Source organism: Somniosus microcephalus, chromosome 11 (genome assembly GCF_052327205.1).
Source record: "Somniosus microcephalus isolate GS21.2 chromosome 11, FLI_Smic_1.0, whole genome shotgun sequence".
Lineage (NCBI taxonomy): Eukaryota > Metazoa > Chordata > Chondrichthyes > Squaliformes > Somniosidae > Somniosus > Somniosus microcephalus.
In genome coordinates this window covers 177,945,452-177,964,642 of record NC_140997.1, presented here as the reverse complement: position 1 = coordinate 177,964,642, position 19,191 = coordinate 177,945,452, and the positions used below count along the sequence as shown (strand labels likewise).

At 39.5% G+C, this 19,191-nt stretch overlaps 1 protein-coding gene across 1 annotated transcript in view; it reads right to left on the bottom strand.

Moving 5' to 3' along the window:
* eogt (EGF domain-specific O-linked N-acetylglucosamine (GlcNAc) transferase) overlaps nucleotides 1-18,235 on the bottom strand; it is a 74,693-nt gene extending 56,458 nt beyond the window's left edge. Inside the window, 6 exon segments of the mRNA XM_086001472.1 lie at nucleotides 2,010-2,104; nucleotides 2,262-2,370; nucleotides 6,299-6,399; nucleotides 10,224-10,446; nucleotides 18,179-18,204; nucleotides 18,206-18,235. Coding sequence (XP_085857598.1) covers nucleotides 2,010-2,104; nucleotides 2,262-2,370; nucleotides 6,299-6,399; nucleotides 10,224-10,446; nucleotides 18,179-18,204; nucleotides 18,206-18,235 — 584 coding nt within the window.
* Nucleotides 18,236-19,191: the final 956 nt, after the last annotated feature.

The following is a 19,191-nucleotide window of genomic DNA, read 5'->3' as shown; positions in this document are numbered from 1 at the left end:
TAGTCTAAGGCCCTCCCGCCAGTGTACACCGAGGGGCTGGAACCAGTATAAAAAAAAACCTCGGGCCGTATAATGTAAATGCACTTGTAATCTGTTGATATAAAGAGAGTACCATGTACTGCATTCATCTGTATTATGCCATATGTAATATGATTGGTGGATTATAGTGTATTGTATTTTGACAAGTATTGGAATGTATCTTGATCCCTCGGGCTGTATGACTTATAAAATGTGTAATGAAAATGTATTGTAACGTGTCTCTGTAAATTGAGTGCCATGTACTGCAGTTAATTTGTATTGTACCAGATGTGGACTGTATTGTCATGTATTTGAACAAAAAAAATTTATGATAAAGTATATTTTTGAAACAAAAAAAAAAATTGGGGGGGGGGTTTAACCCCCCCCCTCAACCTTCTCCTACCTGTCGGGGGGAGAATACTGAAGCCTTAGTCTCCAGTACAACCCAGATCTGCTGACTATTCATCATAGCTACAATATAACTGTAGTCTAAAAGATTATCCAGTCCTTTTCAGAAGGATATATGCTTTTCTATTTTATTCCCATGGCCAGTATTCATTTTTTTTGCCACATTACTGTCCCATCACAATTTCATAGCTACTTGCTGCTGCACAACAATCTCCAGATGCACAGGTAAGAATTAATAGCATAAGATGCTAAGTGACTTCTGAGCCAATGGTGCCAATTTTGCATCCTAAAGTATGCTACAGTAAGGTGAGATGAAGACGTGCTAGCCTTCAATCTTCACAACAGAAACCATTACATTTAATCCAGTGGTTTGAAGCTTCTACAACAGCTCAGTGGTACAAGCACTGCCTGGGGCTAAGGGGTACTGATCTAAAAAGGCTGGGAAGGTCCCAGGTTTGATTCCCAACCTGCTCGGAGTTAGCCAATTTCAGCCAAGGTGACAGCAGAGAAACTACAATTGGCCTCAGTGTACCTGGGCAAGAGAGGAGAAAGAATTATCCTGACTGCTACTAGTGACCCCTGTTGGAAAGTGCACACATCTGGAAGTCAGATGAGTGAAAATTAAGTTCAGCTGAGATGCCCTCCATGATAAAATAGTCTGGTGACACTCGCTGTCTGGTGCTATCAGATATAAAGAATTAAACCTTCTTGGGGAAGCTTCCAGAGAACTGCTATCATCCGTGAAATTTTGTCCCAACAAAGATTCAGCATCTTCAGAAGAGGGCAGAAAATGTCTTTTAAAGTTTCAGTGGTCTAACTGAGAACTTGCATAAAACATCTACCAGTCCAATATCTGCTGAGCCAAGAGGTCAAGTTATTTGCTATGCAGACTGGCTAATCCTGTTTTCTTTGAAACTTGGTGCACCACTGCACATATAGATACATACATGTTTTTAGTTCTGGAAGAGGCTGCAACACCACATGTCATGAATCTTATCATTCATGAAGAAATGACTCATGAAATAACACTGGGCGGCCAGCTGGTGGCGCCGTCCAAGGAGTATAAATACTCGGGCGTGGGCCCAGCTTTCCCAGGATGTTTTTGTAACCAGGAACTAGTGATGTAACTAGAATCTCATGGTTGTGAAACAGTTGATTAAAGCTTTGTTTTATACTTAAATCAAGTGCTTAGTAGTTTTCTTACATCACCACACATGCGTGACCGTCTTATACTCAACTTTGATCAATGAAGAATTCCACCTTAGAGTGACAAAGTTATATTGGTCACACATGTATAAACAACTCCTCCAATGTCACCATAGCACATACTTGAGTCTGGAATTTGTTGGCTAGTTCTAGACCACCATCTTGAATGGGAAGCCATGAAGTTGACATATTTGGGACTGCTTTGGATTCAGTAGATCTACATTGTGTCACTAAAATGTGTAAATGCAGAATGTAAATCCTATCGCAATTGGGGCATGAACTGCTACTTGTTACATTAACAGGGTGAAGTATATTCTGAATACTCATTCACAAAGAGTCTGCTGTTTAGCACAAACAAAACATTTGAAATCAGATACCTATCTGTGCTTCTTCTTGGGTTTCTCAAATCAATGTAGAGATTTGTAGCTCTGCAATAGCGAGTGTATTTTGAGCACGCTAGGGATGAATCTCCCTGAAATAAAATCCCAGAGGAAAAGAATTAGTCAAACCTGATTAAAATCAAAACTCAGCATTTCATAGAAATCAAGTTTGGAAAATAATATAGTAAATAGAAAGGCCTAAGGTTAATTTTAAAATAAGCAAATCAAAAGTAGTTTTCAAAGTCTTACTGGTTTGACTGGTTCACACAGTGTTTTCATCTCATGAAGCATTTCTTTAACATAACCAAAGTCAGCTTGCTTCCAGAAAATCTCCTGTGCTGCTTCTATTGTGTTGGCCCTGTTACAAAACATATAAAATGAAACCCTGGAAGGCTAGTTAGTGGACGATTCACCCTGGTCAAGCAGCAAGTTCCTACAATCTTCAAGTCATTCTTCAGCTGAATGACAACAAAGATGGGTTTTATGTACACTCTGGACATATTTTACTTTTACTTAGTTTCCATTGTTTGATAGGCCAAGAACTCAGGAGAAAGGTGCAGTGTTTGAACACTAACATGTCATATTATTAGAACCAAAATTAACTTGGAGCTCAGTGCATGTGAAATTGCACATGCGATATGCACACAGATACACATTTTAACATTCACAATATTGAAACAAATAACCATGTTGCATAATAGAGTAATGTACTATTTTGGAACAGCTTGACCAGTATATCGTTGGGACAATTTCTCAGAAATCTATAATATTTTGGTTCTACTACACTACACTAGTTATTTTCTGACATTCTTTAGTTTCTTACAAATTTACAAAAATGTCACGTGAAAACTTCACAGAAGCCACAGAACCATGGAAGTTTACACCATTCCACCCATCATATCTGTGCTGGCTGTTTGCTACAGTAATTCAAAATTAACCCCACTGTCCTAAAGAACCATTCACGGAGATCTGTGGATGCAAACTAAACTTTTAGCAATCGTATAGATCCTTTGTTGCTTGCATAGTTTTTAAGCTCAGTGACAGCAATTCTATCCCACATGAGGCCAGTTCCAGCAGCACATGGGAGGCATGACACAAAATAAAAAAGTTGAAGAAAATAAATAAAAAAGAAAATAAATGAGACGGGACAAGAATAATTCCTCCCAGTTTATTAGATTATTATATTTCTGACTGTGACTCGTAGACCAATAACTGGATGGTTACCAATAGAAGTCAGTGAGGCTTTCTGTGTTGTGTGTGCACTTGTTACAACTCTGAGTTTGCAGCTGATTTCTGTTCCTTTTTATTTACTCCCAAGTTTAAGGTAGGTAATTCCCTGGAATTGTAAAGTGGGAAAAGGGAAGAATGTTGTGAGTCCCATCAGTTTGTTGCTTACAGTTCCTTGTGGTATTTGGTAAAGAGCTGGAAAAGGATGGAAAATGTGACAACTGGCAGTGGGGCTGTTGAGTGGCAAGTGCAGCATGAACCATACTTACAGCCACAATGAATTACAAATAAAGTTTGGCCAAGATTTCACTCATATACTTAGATTAAAGTTACCAATCTCAAGTGATTTAGTAAACCTGGAGCTAAATGTAATTTAAGAGTATCCACTAGTGCTTCATATATAAAGTTGACAGACTTATGAAATAGAGTCTGGAGCAGTTGGAGCCTGGAAAACAGCCGCCCTGATGTTGGCATGCAATAAGCCAGTAAGTCTATGTTTTGTTACTTTACGGCATCCAAGCCATCACTGAACCAGCTCCTCCTCTGCTGTTCCTGGAAATCTGATATATGACTAAGGCAACCTTCCCTCCTCTTACTGATTAAAAGCAGACATGAAGTAGCTATCTGAATAGGAAGATGTTTAATCAGGGAATAGTAGAGATGGAATATACACAGGCTGTACCATTCCACACTCCTGACTAAGGCGGTGGTTAGCTTGATCTGCACTCCAGAAGGTAGTATTTTACCCTGGAAGAAAATGTTTTAAAGTAAAGAATTTTAAGATGTGTAGATAGGTCAATCAATCAGGATGCTTTAACGACTGCAAAGGACACACAGTACTCGGGGAAATATAAAACAGAGTATTTCAAATAACATCATGGTGCACGTTGTACATCAACAGTTATAGGATAGAGTACTACGACAGGATAAATGGCTTTGCATAAGTATTGAGCATGATGGGATTAGTTAGCGTATAATAATATGAAGGAACCTAATTAAGCTAACTAGGCATGATTATAATAAACATTACACAATTAAGGCCTAGGGAGAATGGAAAATTACTAAGAGAAAGGGATGAGCTCAGCCAAACAATAGCCTTGATAAGTACAGTTAAGAATTGGGGCCCTTAGTTCCCAGGGTTGTGTCAAAACCAACCATGTGACATCTACTGAGAGTATGAGTGACAGATGCAGACAAAGAAACTGTACAAGTAGGTGTGTTTCAAGAATATGTAATGAAATCCTTTATCAGGTGAACAACCTCAACTGGTGAGTTCCTAGCCCCTGATACATCTATCTACTTACTCTGTAGAAGATTCATCGCTTGCTTGTATTGCTCATGAGTGCGGTCCAATAAAATCTCTTAAGTTGATCTGACTACTGGGTCTCGTGCCTTTAAGCACAAAGTGAGGATCACTCCGACAACAAACAACAAATCAAATGGCTGTAAGATTATGGCCCCGATAGTTACTGGGTTTTGGAGTGGAGGGGAGGGGTTATAGTCGGGAAGTGCGGGTTTACCTGAAGCTGTGGAGTTTTAACTCTTGGGCGGGTATGATTTTTTGTTCCCAGGATCCCTGCCAGCCCGATTGACAGGCTTGGTTGACAGGCTTGGCTGCCTGTCGGATGCAGAAGGGTGCAGTGGAGGAGCAGGTAGGTTTAGTGGTGGCGAGGGGGTGAAATCATGGGAGGGTGTTGTGGGTAGAGCGTGGTTGGGGAGGGTCGATGATCATGGGGCATGCATAGAGCATGGTTGGGGGGGGGGGGGAGGGGCGGTGATCACGGTGGGGGGGGGGGGGCAGGGGTAGAGCCTGGTTGGGGGTTCAGAGATCGTGGGGGAAGCTGACAGATCGCAGGGGATCGGGGAAGATGATAGATTGTTGGGGGGGGGGGGGGGGTGTAAAAGAGATGGGGGGGTCAGGAGGATATCATGGAGGTGGGAGGGTTTAAGAGGGTTAGCTTGTTGGACCTGGAGGAAACACTCCTGCTCCTCATGGCTCACAAGCAGTGCTGTAAAGGCACTTACCTTATGGATCCAGCCCTCCTTGCCTCCTTTTAGCTGCCGAGTTTCCCAAAGCCTGGGAAACCCGGCCAACATGAGTTAAAAATAGAAACCCTGTTAAAATGGAGACACCCAGCCTCTTTAAAAGGTTTCAACAGCAGACCCACCTCCTGAGAGCGGATTGGTCACCCGTCCCTCATCCCGCCTCCACTTAAACCAGGTGAGCAGGTGTAAGACATGTTGGAGTCGTGTTTAAAATTTTTTTACAATTTTACTTCCCACCTGATTTTAGCGGTTAACATTACCCCTTGTAGGTCTATCTCTGAAAATTAAACTCAACAATTATGCCACAACATTTACATCAATACTTACAAAATAAAAAAGACTTGGGTTTTGTCATGCAATGCAATTAAAGCTCCTTTAATAGGAAAATCACTTCAATTAAAAGTTGTGTTTTGCTGGACACATTTGTAACAGGTACTGACACGGAAAACAGCAGATTTTATAAGAAATTGATCACAAATTAATCGTTTATGAAGCAATTACAATATTTGGTTACATTTCACAAATCATTTATCTTAAGGTGAAACTTTGAGGTTCTAATTCAGGGTTTATGACAGAAAGTTTTCTTTTTAAAGCTACAATTTACAGTTTCTATAGAGGGATTCTACAATCATTTGTACTTACTGACTTTCAAACTTTCTAATATTCATGGTTTAAGATCTCCATTACATGTTAACTATACTCCTGTCCATTAGTGGCTGATAATCTTTTAGTATAAAAACCTGACTAAAGGTTATTGCAAATGATTAGACTGAACATTTTCTAGTCCAGGACCTTAAAATTAAGCCCCAAGCTCCTGCTGGAAAATTACAACTTATTTTTGAGAATCAGCTGCTGCAGTGAGGTAAAATTGTGGTCTAAATTTAACTGCACAGTGATGTCTACAGTTATTCCTTTAGTTGACATGTAGAAAACACACAGAATTCTTCACTCAACTGAAATGCATCCCTAAATCTATACACTGTGCACTTTATTACCTTTGCTATAGGTCTTACCAGCCTGAAGTGGCATCAGTGCACACTGGGTAGCTGAATCTGTATTCTGGCTTGCAATTTTTTTCATATCCCCAGCAGGATTGCCTTTTTCTCAAGTGTTTCTACAGCAAAAGCAAATGTGCAATTAACTTAAATTTCTCAAGGTCATCTATGTCTTAACCTTTTCACCCAAATTACTGTCTATGCATTCTTTACACTCAGTAAAAAAAAACTGATAATGTGTCAGCACAATATGAAAAGAGCAAAATGGTCAAAACAGTGGTATAACACTGAAAAAGAGGGCTTGTTTAATATTAAATTATTGTTGTTATTCCTTATCAGACTTCCTTCTTTATTCTGAGCTTTAAGTACTTCTGAATACTACCACAGTTCAACTAGTGATATGTGGCGGTACCACCGGTTGTCCCTTACATTGAGATACATAATTCCCTTTAACTTACCTTACTGTATGTGTCTGTTACTATACTCAGGCTTCTCTCCTGTACTCTGATGTCATGACATCAGAGCTCGGAACCTTCCAACAGTTGAGCTTGGAACCTGCTGGCAGTTGAGCTCGGAACCTGCTGGCAGTTGAGCTGGGAAACTTCTAGTTAGTCCTCGTGGAGTCCCCGCTGGGACAAGACCTATACCACGGTGCTCCTACAGTCAGCCATCTTACCTGCCATCTTACCTGATGTAATTAGTCTGCTCCTGTAAATAAACAACTTGTTAATAGTTCGTCAAAGTCAAACTCTCTTATTTAGTGGCGATCTACACGAACCGCTACATTGGTGACCCAACGACGTGAGTACGGGAGCTCATCAATTCCAACGCTACAATTGGTGAACCCGTATCCGTGAACGATTTTCACGGTAGCAACGCGCGCCTGAACCTTGTCTTCCCACAAGACGACCAACGCACAACCGACGAACAACCACGGAACAGCAACCGCCTCACTCCGCCAAAGGCGACCCCGTCTTTGCGAACGTATTCGCAAGGTAAGCGCAGCCTGGAGCAGATCCCGTTTGACACGGACAAAACTCAACCGGACCCCGTTTTTTTGTGAACAATTTTCACAAAAGAAGCACGCCATGGAAGCATGTAGGTAATTAGTAGGATTTATTGTCCAGTGGTGATACAAATTTATAAATATGTTGCATGCATTTTAAACGCTGATTCAGAGACAGCATGGTAGCACAGCCCTTTAAATTGCTGCACTGATGGGGCATAGGTTCACTCCACAATCCCCAACTAATTAAATGACCAATCTCAGCCTTATGGCTGTTGAGAAAACACTAAGTAGAGCCTAGGTATTTCTCAACATGGACAGAAAATCAGGTGGATAATTATCCCCAGCAACTTTCGTACAACAAATAACGACTGGTTCAATGCAACATTGCTAGAGATATGGGTGCAGGTTGCCCATTTGCTTGGTTCTTGGTTCCAGATGGTTTGCAAAGTAGCCCTACACTTGTATCTTTTTAAAAAACACCTATGTTTTAGGACTGTTCAATTATTTTTTCAATGTAAAGCCCTTAATCAAACAGTATCAACAAATGTTGTATTTTCTGATTCTCTAGCAAAAGGTAATGATGCTATCTTGTTTTAAAAAGTATGTCAAAGTATGTGGAAGATTCACTATTTACATTAAACACAAAATTGTGACCCCTTTAGGATATTACAGGCACCATTATCTACTGGTATTATCCTTCTTTTGCAGTACTAACATAGAAATCATTTAAAAAATATTCAGTACAATTCAGGCAGTCCATTGACAAATTCTAATCCAAACATCTAGTTTGCTCATCAGACACCCACTTAACATCAAAGTCCTGAAACCTCAACCATAGTTACTTCAAGCACTAGCAAAATATCCACTCACCTCAGAATTCTTACACAATAATGTTTATTTGAGAGTTATTGTCAATGTATAATATCAGGTAAAGAGACTGTATTAAACAGTACAAATTTAAATGTTTTCATTCTCTGGAATATTATTAAATCAACAACAATTTTAGTTTAGTTGCCTTTATTTTATTAGTCTTTATAATATTTAATATTTCATAAAACATTTCATCTTACACATGCAGTATTTTAAAATTCTGCACTTCCAAGGTCCAGGAGCCACTGTCCTTGTTTCAGGTGTACAGATTGCAAACTTGTTTAACTATAGTATTTTGAACAGCAAGTCAAGTCCTGCTAAGAACTATACTGCAGGGATCCCCAATGGTTAAAGTACTGAGTATTAGACAGACAGATGGTCCCAGGTTTGATCTCCATTTTGTGCGAAGTTAATTGATCTCTCCTCAGGCAGCAAAATGGGCATTACAACTGGCCTATGTGCCCTTTTTTTAGGCCAAGGCTCCTATTCCTGATGACAATAAAGTGACCCCTTCTGGAAATGTGAATATATGGGAATCCAGGTAAAGACAAGATCAAACTAAGCTATAATGTCTCTATTGAGTAGGTATCAATACTAAATGTCTAGGCTCACCCACAAAAAAATGGCCATTTAAACAAGCTTTTATCATTCATGCAATATAAAATATAAATGTGATTTCAACTGCTCTAAAGATCAACAGATTAATCGTTAATAATCCAGTCACTGATTAAAAAGGTTGTGAATATAGACAAGGTTGGCTGTGTGAGCAAATATGTTAATGTTTATTTCTGAAAATTAATTTCTCTCACACATGAACTGCTTTAATGTTTATTACATTCATTTGAAAAAGTACTCCTTGGATTAAAGGGAAGAAGAAATTAATTGGGGCCAAGATTCTCATTTTCTGTTTTATAAGCTATTGCTGACCAGAGGATTAACTTTTTTGAGGACTAAACCATTTTTTAATGATAAACTCTACCTTCCTCCATAACTGGCAGCTCCAGTTAAATACCAAAAGGGCTGCAAGGCTAGCTTCAAGAATTTATTGGGCCAACAAATGCTATCTGTGGGCTAATCCATTTTGAGTTTTGCTTAATTGCCTTTAGGGTCAGGGAGAAATTTTGCAAAGCTTTGCCTCAAGGTATTAAGTAAATTGAGTAGTGTCTATGACAGGACTCATCATAGCCTCATCTCCCAAAAGTACTGAATCGTGCCAGTGTGGGCAATAACTTTTCATGGGAATCAGTAGCCCTCTGGTCCTTTGCCCAAAGAGCCATTCTTCAAATATGAGCCGAGACCATGGGTTTTCAAACTGGCATTCCATTCACAAGGGAATCCCAAGAGATCTGTGAGGTCATCAAATTTGTATCGGTCATCAGATTTCTGTATTTTCTACATTTATTGAATAATAAGCATATCATTTCTGTTGCTGTATACGAATAAAAGATGTTTTCTGTAATATTTTTCCATTTTGGTAGTCGACGCTATCCTTTGCAAATTAGGATAGGAGCTCCCTAGGACAGGATCATCAGGCATTTTTATTTTGTGCTTTTTAACTGCATCCAGCTTTGGAAGAGCAATCTGCATGTGCCACTCTCCCACTTTCATACTCAGTTAGGAACCAGTCTCTGCAGGCACGCTTGGCTCCAGAGACTCAGAGAAGAAACACATGGAACCAGTTCCTGCATTTACATAACTAAAACTGGCAGCCTTATCTTGCCGGCAGCACTATAGACCCACGTGGGTCTGCAATACTACTGTTCACACTATGAAGCGAGACCTGTGCATCTGCAATTGGCATAACGCTGTGCAAAATCGTATAATATTTGCAGGGGGTCCTTGGACATGTTTCAATATTTGTGGGGAGTTTTTAAACATAAAAGCTTGAAAAACACTGGCCTAGACAGCCTGTTTGTGAAGGATTATGAACAAGAAACCACATTCTATCGGTCTGTATCACAGATGTACTGTTACTTCATCAAGAAATTAAAAAAAAAATATCTACTAGTTATTCCTTTACACAAAGTGCATGCAATATGCTTTTGTACGCATAATCAGACCTACCTTAAATGGACAGAGAGGGTCTTTTTTGCAACTAATAGCTATGTGTATGGTATTGTATAGAAAATAAGGAATGTGCTCATCAGGCAATCTGATGTTTTTGTACAAAGGCATTTCTTTGACACCATCCATATTACTTTGGTCGCTGTCTTCCAGTTCAAAGCCTCTGGCAGGCTGCATTGCAAACTGAAGCAGCATTAACGTCATGAGTGAACAGATGGTTGACCTACAAAAGAAAAATGTTAACTTCTAGCAGATTTTCATTAGTAGCTTTGCAGCAGACAACAGTCCAACTGTTCCTATTTAAATAAACAAGTGTCCTGAATATCACAAACAATGCAATCTTCAAACAGTACAAGTCTACTCAGCTTTGATGTAATAGTGTGTGTTTTTCTGGAAACATGCTCCTGAACTTCAAAAAAATGTTGTTGTGTAAACAGTAACAATAAAACTTGCTTCTTCTATGACTCGCTGATACAGTTTCCTTCGCTGGTAATAAATGGAATCACCTGCTATAAATTAAGATTTAATCTTATCCTTAAAATGAAACACGGCAACAATGAAAAGGGATTACACAGACATCTGGTTCAGTCAAATCTGTGCTTAACCAACTAGAGGTAACAATCAATTTAATATCTACATGACTTATACAAGGTTTAAATTCTGGAACAATACTAGTGACTGCACATCTGTCTGAAATGTATTATTCAATTATTACCAAATACATCTCCAAACATGTTCACTAGCACTGTTTCAGACTAGTGGATACCACAGCAAAAGCAAAATACTGCAGATGATGGAAATCTGAAATAAATAGGAAAATGCTGGAAATACTCAGCAGGTCAGGTAGCATCTATGGAGAGAGATGTTTCAGGTCGATGCGCTGTCGTCAGAACTGGAAAAACTTAGAGATACAACAGGTTTTAACAGAAACATAGAAGATAGGAGCAGGAGTAGGCCATTCGGCCCCTCGAGCCTGCTCTGCCATTCAATGCGATCATGGCTGATCATCCAAATTCAGTACCCGGTCCCTGCTTTCTCCCCATACCCCTTGATCCCTTTAGCCTTAAGAAATATATCCAACTCCTTCTTGAATATATTTAATGTATTGGCCTCTACTGCCTTCTGTGGTAGAGAATTCCACAGGTTCACCACTCTCTGGGTGAAGAAATTCCTCCTCATCTCTGTCCTAAATGGCCTACCCCTTATCCTTAGATTGTGACCTCTGGTCAGGGAGTCCAGAACCATCGGGAACATCCTTCCTGCATCTAGTCTGTCCAGTCCTGTCAGAATTTTATAAGTTTCAATGAGGTCCCCTCTCATTCTTCTAAACTCCTGCGAGTACAAGCCCAATCGACCCAATCTCTCCTCATACGTCATTCCTGCCATCCCAGGTATCAGCCTGGTGAATCTTCACTTAACTCCTTTCATGGCAAGAACATCCTTCCTCAGATAAGGCGACCAAAACTGCACACAATTAAGTAAGTGCAGAAGCAGGGAAAGGAGAGAGGGGAGGAAAGAACAAAAGGGAAGGTCTGTGATAGGGTGGAAGGCCCATCAAGCAATTCGAGGTCAGGTACAGCACGGTCCAAATATAGAGTTAAGCTCCCTCTAAACTACTGTGTAATGAGACAGGGTTAATTAGTAATCTCATAGTAAAGGATCCTCTGGGAAGAGTGATCATAATATATGTATTTCACTCTCAAACCCAATGTGGTATTCTAAGTCCAAAACTAGAGTCTTAAACTTAAATATGGCCAAATACATAGGTTTTTGGGGTGAGTTGGCTAAGGTAGATTGGTAAATTAGATTAAAAGATATGACGGTAGATAAGCAGTGACAAACATTTAAAGGAATATTCCACAATTCTCAAGGAATATACATTACATTAAGAAATTAAAAACTCCACGGGAAAAGTGATCCATCCATGGCTAACTAAAGAAGTTAAGGATAGTATTATATTAAAAGAGGCTTATAATGTTGCAAAGAATAGTAGTAAGCCTGAGGATTGGGAGCACTTTAGAAACCAGCAAAGGATAACCAGAAAATTGATAAAAAGGGAGAAAATAGGAGAGTAAACTAGCAAGAAACAAAGAAAGATTGTAAGAGCTTCTACAAGTATGTAAAAAGGAAGAAAGTAGCAAAGGTAAGCATTGGTCCCTTAGAGGCTGAGATAGGAGAAATTATAATAAGGAAATGGCAGAGACTTTAAACAAATATTTTGTATGTCTTCACAGTAGAAGACACAAATAGTATACCAAAATAGTGGGGAACCAAGGGGCTAATGAGAGTGAGGAACTTAAAGTAATTAATATCAGTAGAGAAAAAGTACTTGAGAAACTAATGGGATACAAAGTCGACAAATCCCCTGGACCCGATGACCTACGTCCTAGGGTTCTAAAAGAGGTGGCTGCAAAGATAGTGGATGTATTGGTTGTGATCTTCCAAAATTCCCTAGATTCTGGAACAGTCCAAGCGGGTTGGAAGGTAGCAAATGTAACCTGCTATTCAAGAAAGGAGGGAGAGAGAAAGCAGGGAACTATAGGTCAGTTAGCCTGACATCAGTCATCGGGAAAATGATGGAATCCATTATTAAGGAAGTGGTAACAGGGCACTTAGAAAATCATAATATGATTAGGCAGAGTCAGCATGGTGTTATGAAAGGGAAATCATGTTTAACAAATTTATTAGAATTTTCTGTGGATGTAACTAGCAAGGTAGATAAAGGGGAACCAGTGGATGTAGTACAGGAAACTTTGTGATATCCGGCACCGACGGGACCGAGCTGGCAACAAACCCTTAGCAACAGCTTCTAAACAGTCAGCCGTACCTTGCAAGCGTCTCTGTAGCTTAGCAACAGCTTCAGCGAGACCTTGCAGAGCCTGACTAGTGGAAAAAAAGCAACGAGAAGAAAAAAAACCTAACGAAACGGCTCCTGATTTTTGCCGGTGGATCAAGCATTCCGGACAGTTAACCTCCGGATAAACCAAAGTTTCCTGTATATTTGGATTTCCAAAAGGCATTTGGTAAGATGCTACATAAAAGGTTGCTATGCAAGATAAGGGCTCATGGGGTTGGGGGTAATATGTTAACATGGATAGAGGATTGGTTAACCGACAGGAAACAGAGAGTAGGGATGAACGGCTCATTTTCCGGTTGGCAGGCTGTAACTAGTGGGCTGCCACAAGGATCAGTGCTTAGGCCTCAGCTATTTACAATCTATATTAATGACTTAGATGAAGGGACCGAGTGCAATGTATCCAAGTTTGCTAGCAATACAAAGCAGCGTGGGAAAGTAAGCTGTGAGAACACAAAGAGCCTGCAAAGGGAGATAGACAAATTAAGTGAGTGGACAATAAGGTGGCAGATGGAGTATAATGTGGGGAAATGTGAGGTTATTCACTTTGGTAGGAAGAATAGAAAAACAGAATATTTTTTAAATGGTGAGAAACTATTAATTGTTGGTGTTCAGAGAGGTTTAGGTATCCTTGTACAGGAAACAGAGAGAGTTAGCAGGCAGGTACAGCAAGCAATTAGGAAGGCAAATGGCATGTTGGTCTTTACTGCAAGGGGGTTGGAGTAGAAGAGTAAGGAAGTCTTGCTACAATTGTACAAGGTTTTGGTGAAGCCACACCTGGAGTACTGTGCACAGTTTTGGTCTCCCTATCTGAGGAAGGACCTTAGAGGAGGTGCAACAAAGGTACTAGATTGATTCCTGGGATCAGAGGGTTTTCCTATGAGGAGAGATTGAGTAGATTGGGCCTATACTCTCTGGAGTTTAGAAGAATGAGAGGTGATCTCATTGAAACATACAAGATTCTGAGGGGGATTGACAGGGTAGATGCGGAGAGGTTGTTTCCCCTGGCTGGAGTGTCTAGAACTGGGGGTCCCAGGCTAAGGAGTTGGCCATTTAAGACCGAGATGAAGAGGAATTTCTTCACTCAGAGGGTTGTGAATACTTGGAATTCTCTACCACAAAGGACTGTGGATGCTGAATCGTTGAATATAGTCAAAGCTGAAATAGATAGATTTTTGGACTCTAGGGGAATCAAGGGATATGGAGATCAGGCAGGAAAGTGGAGTTGCGGTTGAAGGTCAGCCATGATCTTATTGAATTGGCAGAGCAGGCTCAAGGGGCTGTATTGCATACTACCAGTTCCTAATTCTAATGTTCTTAAAAGACAAAAGGGGTGATGGTACAAGGCAAAAGGAGATGGTAATAGGACAAGTAATGAAACAAAAGATGGGTCTAGAAGAGGTGTAAATGAGAAGCGACAGCAGAAGCATTACTACATATATTTAATAATTCATTAGAAAAAGGTGTAGTGCCAGAGGACTGGCGAATAGCTAACATAATACCTATATTTAAGAAGGGGGATAGAACATGTCCAGAGAATAATAGACCAGTCAGTTTAACAGCTTAACATCAGTGGTAAGAAAAATAATGGAATCTCTACTAAAGGAGAGAATAGAAGAACATCTAGAAACGAAAAGAATAATGAATAGTCAGCATGGATTTCAAAAGGGAAAATCTTGCTTGACCAACCTTATTGAATTTTTTGAAGAGGTAACAGAGAGACAATGGCAATGCAATAGATGTAATTTATCTAGATTTTCAAAAGGCCTTCGATAAGATACCCCATAATAGACTAATGAATAAGGTCAGAGAACAAGTAGCAGAATGGATTGCTAGCTGGCTACAAGACAGAAAGCAGAGAGTGGGAGTAAAGGGGAGCTATTCACAGTGGCAGAAGGCGGGTAGTGGTGTTCCACAAGGATCAGTGCTGGGACCATTGCGGTTCACAATTTACATTAATGCTTTAGACTTTGGAATCAAAAACACAATTTCTAAATTTGCAGATGATATCAAATTGGGGATAGTCAATACTGAGGAGGACTGCAACAAATTACAAGAGGACATTAATAAACTTGCAGAATGGGCAAATAATTGGCAAATGAAGTTCAACACAGATAAATGTGAGGTATTACATTTTGGTAGGAAGAATAGGGAGGTCACTTATCACTTGGAGGGTGTGAGTCTAGGTGGGGTAGAGGAAAAAAGGGATCTCAGAGTACAAATACACAAATCACTAAAAGTGCGACACAGGTTAGCAAGGCCATAAAAAAAGCAAACCAAACACTAGGGTTTATTTCTAGAGGGATAGAATTGAAAAGTAGGGAAGTTATGCTAAACCTGTATCGGACCTTGGCTAGACCACACTTAGAGTACTGTGTGCAGTTCTGGTCACCATATTATAAAAAGGATATAGAGGCACTGGAGAGGGTGCAGAGAAGATTTACAAGGATGATACCAGATATGCGTTCTCTTGAAAAAAGGCTGAGGGGCGACTTAATAGAGGTCTTTAAAATTATGAGAGGTTTTGATAGAGTGGATACAGAAAGAATGTTTCCACTTGTGGGGAAGAGCATAACTAGAGGCCATCAATATAAGATAGTCACCAAGAAATCTAAAAGGGAATTCAGAAGAAACCTCTTTACCCAAAGAGTGGTGAGAATGTGGAACTCACTACCACAGGGAGTGGTTGAAGCGAATAGTATAGATGCATTTAAGGAAAGGCTGGACAAGCATATGAGGGAGAAGGAAATAAAGGGTTATGCTGATAGATTTAGATGAGGAAAGACGGGAGGAGGCTCGAGTGAAGCATAAACACCGGCATGGACTGGTTGGGCCGAATGGCCTGTTTTTGTGCTGTATATCCTATGTAATCCTATGTAAAAATTAGAGCCAGGTCTTTCAGGAGTGAAGTTAGGAAACACTTCTACGCGCAGAGTGGCAGAAGTTTGGAACTCTCTTCCACAAATGGCAGTTGATTCTGGGTCAGTTGTTATTTTTTAATCTGAGATTGATAGATTTCTGTTAACCGAAGGTATTAAGGGATATGGGGCAGAGGCGGGTATATGGAGTTAGGTCACATATCAGCCATGATCTCAATGAATGGCAGAACAGGCTCAAGGGGCTAACTAGCCTATTCCTGTTCCTATGTTCCTATCAGTGGAGAAAGGTGAAATCCATTCCCATCGCTGGTACCTCCCTCTCATTAGTGCCTTCCCCTCAATAGTTTATAAAAACACAGCAGCTTCCCCATCACAGAGTTTTGGAACTTTAGAGAAGGTACTTGTTTGGCGGCTACTGACATCTTCAAAGGGACTGGAGATAACACCTATCTAGAAGAATGATTGAGGGTCATAGAATTATTACCTGCACTGCTTATAGGTGTTGTCGTGTACTGGTTAGGTATTGGAATATTAAAACCAGCAATCACCAGCTCAAATCCCACCATGTCAAAAATTCAATAATAACAACAGTAAAGGAACACCTGGATAACAGTGAACATAACACAAATGTAGCCGATATTACAGTTGAGACAGAGAAGAGCGAGTCAGGAACCATGGTTTTAAATTTAGGTATGGCTGACTTTGAGGGATGAGGCAGAAATTGACCACAGTAAACTGGGTGGAACTGTTAACAGAGGTGTTCAATGTAGTATTTGGCACAATACAAGACCTGTACATACCCCTAAAGGGCATGAGCTCTACTTGTGTAATTAAACAACTTTGGTCAAGAGGTGAGAGATAGTATAAAACTAAAAAGGGCTTATACAAATGCAAGAGCAGGGGAGATCCCACAGACTGGGAGAGATATAAAAAGCAACAATGGGATACAAGAAAGTAGTAAGAGCTGCAAAAAGGCAATATGAGAAAAAAGCTTGCGAGGGTTATCAAGAATAACACAAAGTTTTTACAAGTTAAGAGTGGCTAAGAGTAAGGTTGGCCCCTTAAAGACAGATGCTGGTGATATTGTATTTGAAGAGAAGAAAATGGCAGTCTTGCTAAATAATTACTTTGTATCAGTCTTCATAGTAGAGGATGAGGATAAAGTAGCAGAGATATGAAGAAAACTAAAAATAAACCAAGGGAAGGAACTTACTAGATTTAGTATAAGCAAACAAAATAGTAGTAGAGAAAATAATGATACTGAAGATTGACAAACTCCAGGACCTGAAGGTTTCCACCCAGGGTATTTGATCTCTGCATTCCTCCAATTCTGGCCTCTTGTGCATCCTCGATTTCCATCGCTCCACCATTAGCAACCGTGCCTTCAGTTGCTTAGGCCCTAAGCTCTGGAATTCCATCCCTAAACTTCTCCGCCTCTCCCCTCCTTTAAGACGCTCCTTAAAACCTACCTCTTTGACCCCATCCTAATATCACTTTATGTGGCTCGGTGTCAAAGTTTGCCTGATTACACTCCTGTGAAGCGCCTTGGGATGTTTGACTACATTAGAGGCGTATATAAATGCAAGTAGTTGTTGTTGTTATTGTTAATGATTGAATGGTGATGGTTAGACCAAAGTCTGAATGTATTCTCTGAGGGACAAAGCATGAATACTACAACCGGTCAAATACATTGAATTCCTCTCCATAGATTATCGGTTTACTGACCTCAGGATAATCAGGACTAAAGCTGTTTTATCTATCCACACCTTTTTCTTTAAATTTCAAATTTACAGATGCAACATATGAACTGTGGGAAATGAACACTTATGGTTCCTTTCTGTAATTCACAGAAAGTATAATTGAGATACTTTTGTAAACCAGTGAGTAGAAGATAATAATGGAAGGGATGTAACAGTGATGGGAATAGGCCTTGTCTTTGTTGGGAGTTCTGCACTCATGGTTCCTCCATTGAATCTCACCTGAGAGTCAAACAATAGATCGATTCAAAGTTATAAACTCCAATGAAATCTGGGAGGTTTGTGGCAGCTTTAACCTATGTCCTATCTGCCTTTTCAGGTAGATGTAAAGCTCTAATTGAAACCAAATTGTAATTTTTAAATAAAACACTTTTTTCTCCCCTTTTAAAATCCTTAAATTAGGAAGCTCTCTGCTCCACTCTTCATTTAAGCTTCTAATGATATAATAAAGTTTTCTCCTCTTACCTGTGCGAGTATCCAAATTCATTTTCAATTACGATATTTACTTCTCTTTCTATCCATTTATATTTGTCAGTTTCACTTTTCCATTTGGATAAGCTAAAACAACAATAATTATTTCACTTCACTTCATGAGCAAAATCAGTATCCAGTGTTTAACTACAGAATATTTAATTTTATTGACGATGTTCCATATCTCTCTCTGATTAGTAAAAAAAATATGCTGGTTTATCCTGAGCCATCAAATTCTGACAGCAATATTTCAGATTGACTTCAGTACTTTCAGCATCCCAGCAAATTTAATCTTCAAATTTAGATCTGTAAATAATGATTACGATCAACTTTCCTACGTGCAAAATATGTGAAATTGAATTTTAAGAAGATTGTACTATCGATAGGCAGCACTGTTTTCATAGTCAATGTGGGAACAGACCAACACAGCCTAGTTGTATTGATTTTTGACTTTCCTCAGAAAGACTTTCTTTTGCAGGTTACAATGCCATCTGAACACTCTTATTATGTTACGGACATAATATTTAGCTAGCCATAGAACTTCCTGGTAATGACTTGAATATAACCTCAATAAATTTGCAACAGTTGCATTCAAGTCATTAATTCTTCATCATAACATATCAACAAAAAGAAATAAACTCACAACTTAATAAAACACAACAAATACCATGGAGAGACTACAAACTAGAAAATTAATTTTGGGTTTCAGATGAGTTATAAACCGAAGTTTTTCTTTCAGGGTTTATTATCTGAATCATAGCTTTTGATAAAAAGAAAAACCTGCAAAACACCCCATTTAAGAAAACATGATAATGGATGAACACCCATAGCACAGGACACCACCAAGTGTGAAAATAATAAAGAAGAAGTTGAGGTAAATCAGAAAATAGTGATTAGGTGATGCCCAGTTTGGTTTTTAGAAATCTAAAGATTGTAGGAGAAAGGAAACACTGAACAAGTTGTTCCAGTTTTCAGTACTAGGAAAGAATTAAAGTCAGGAGACAGTG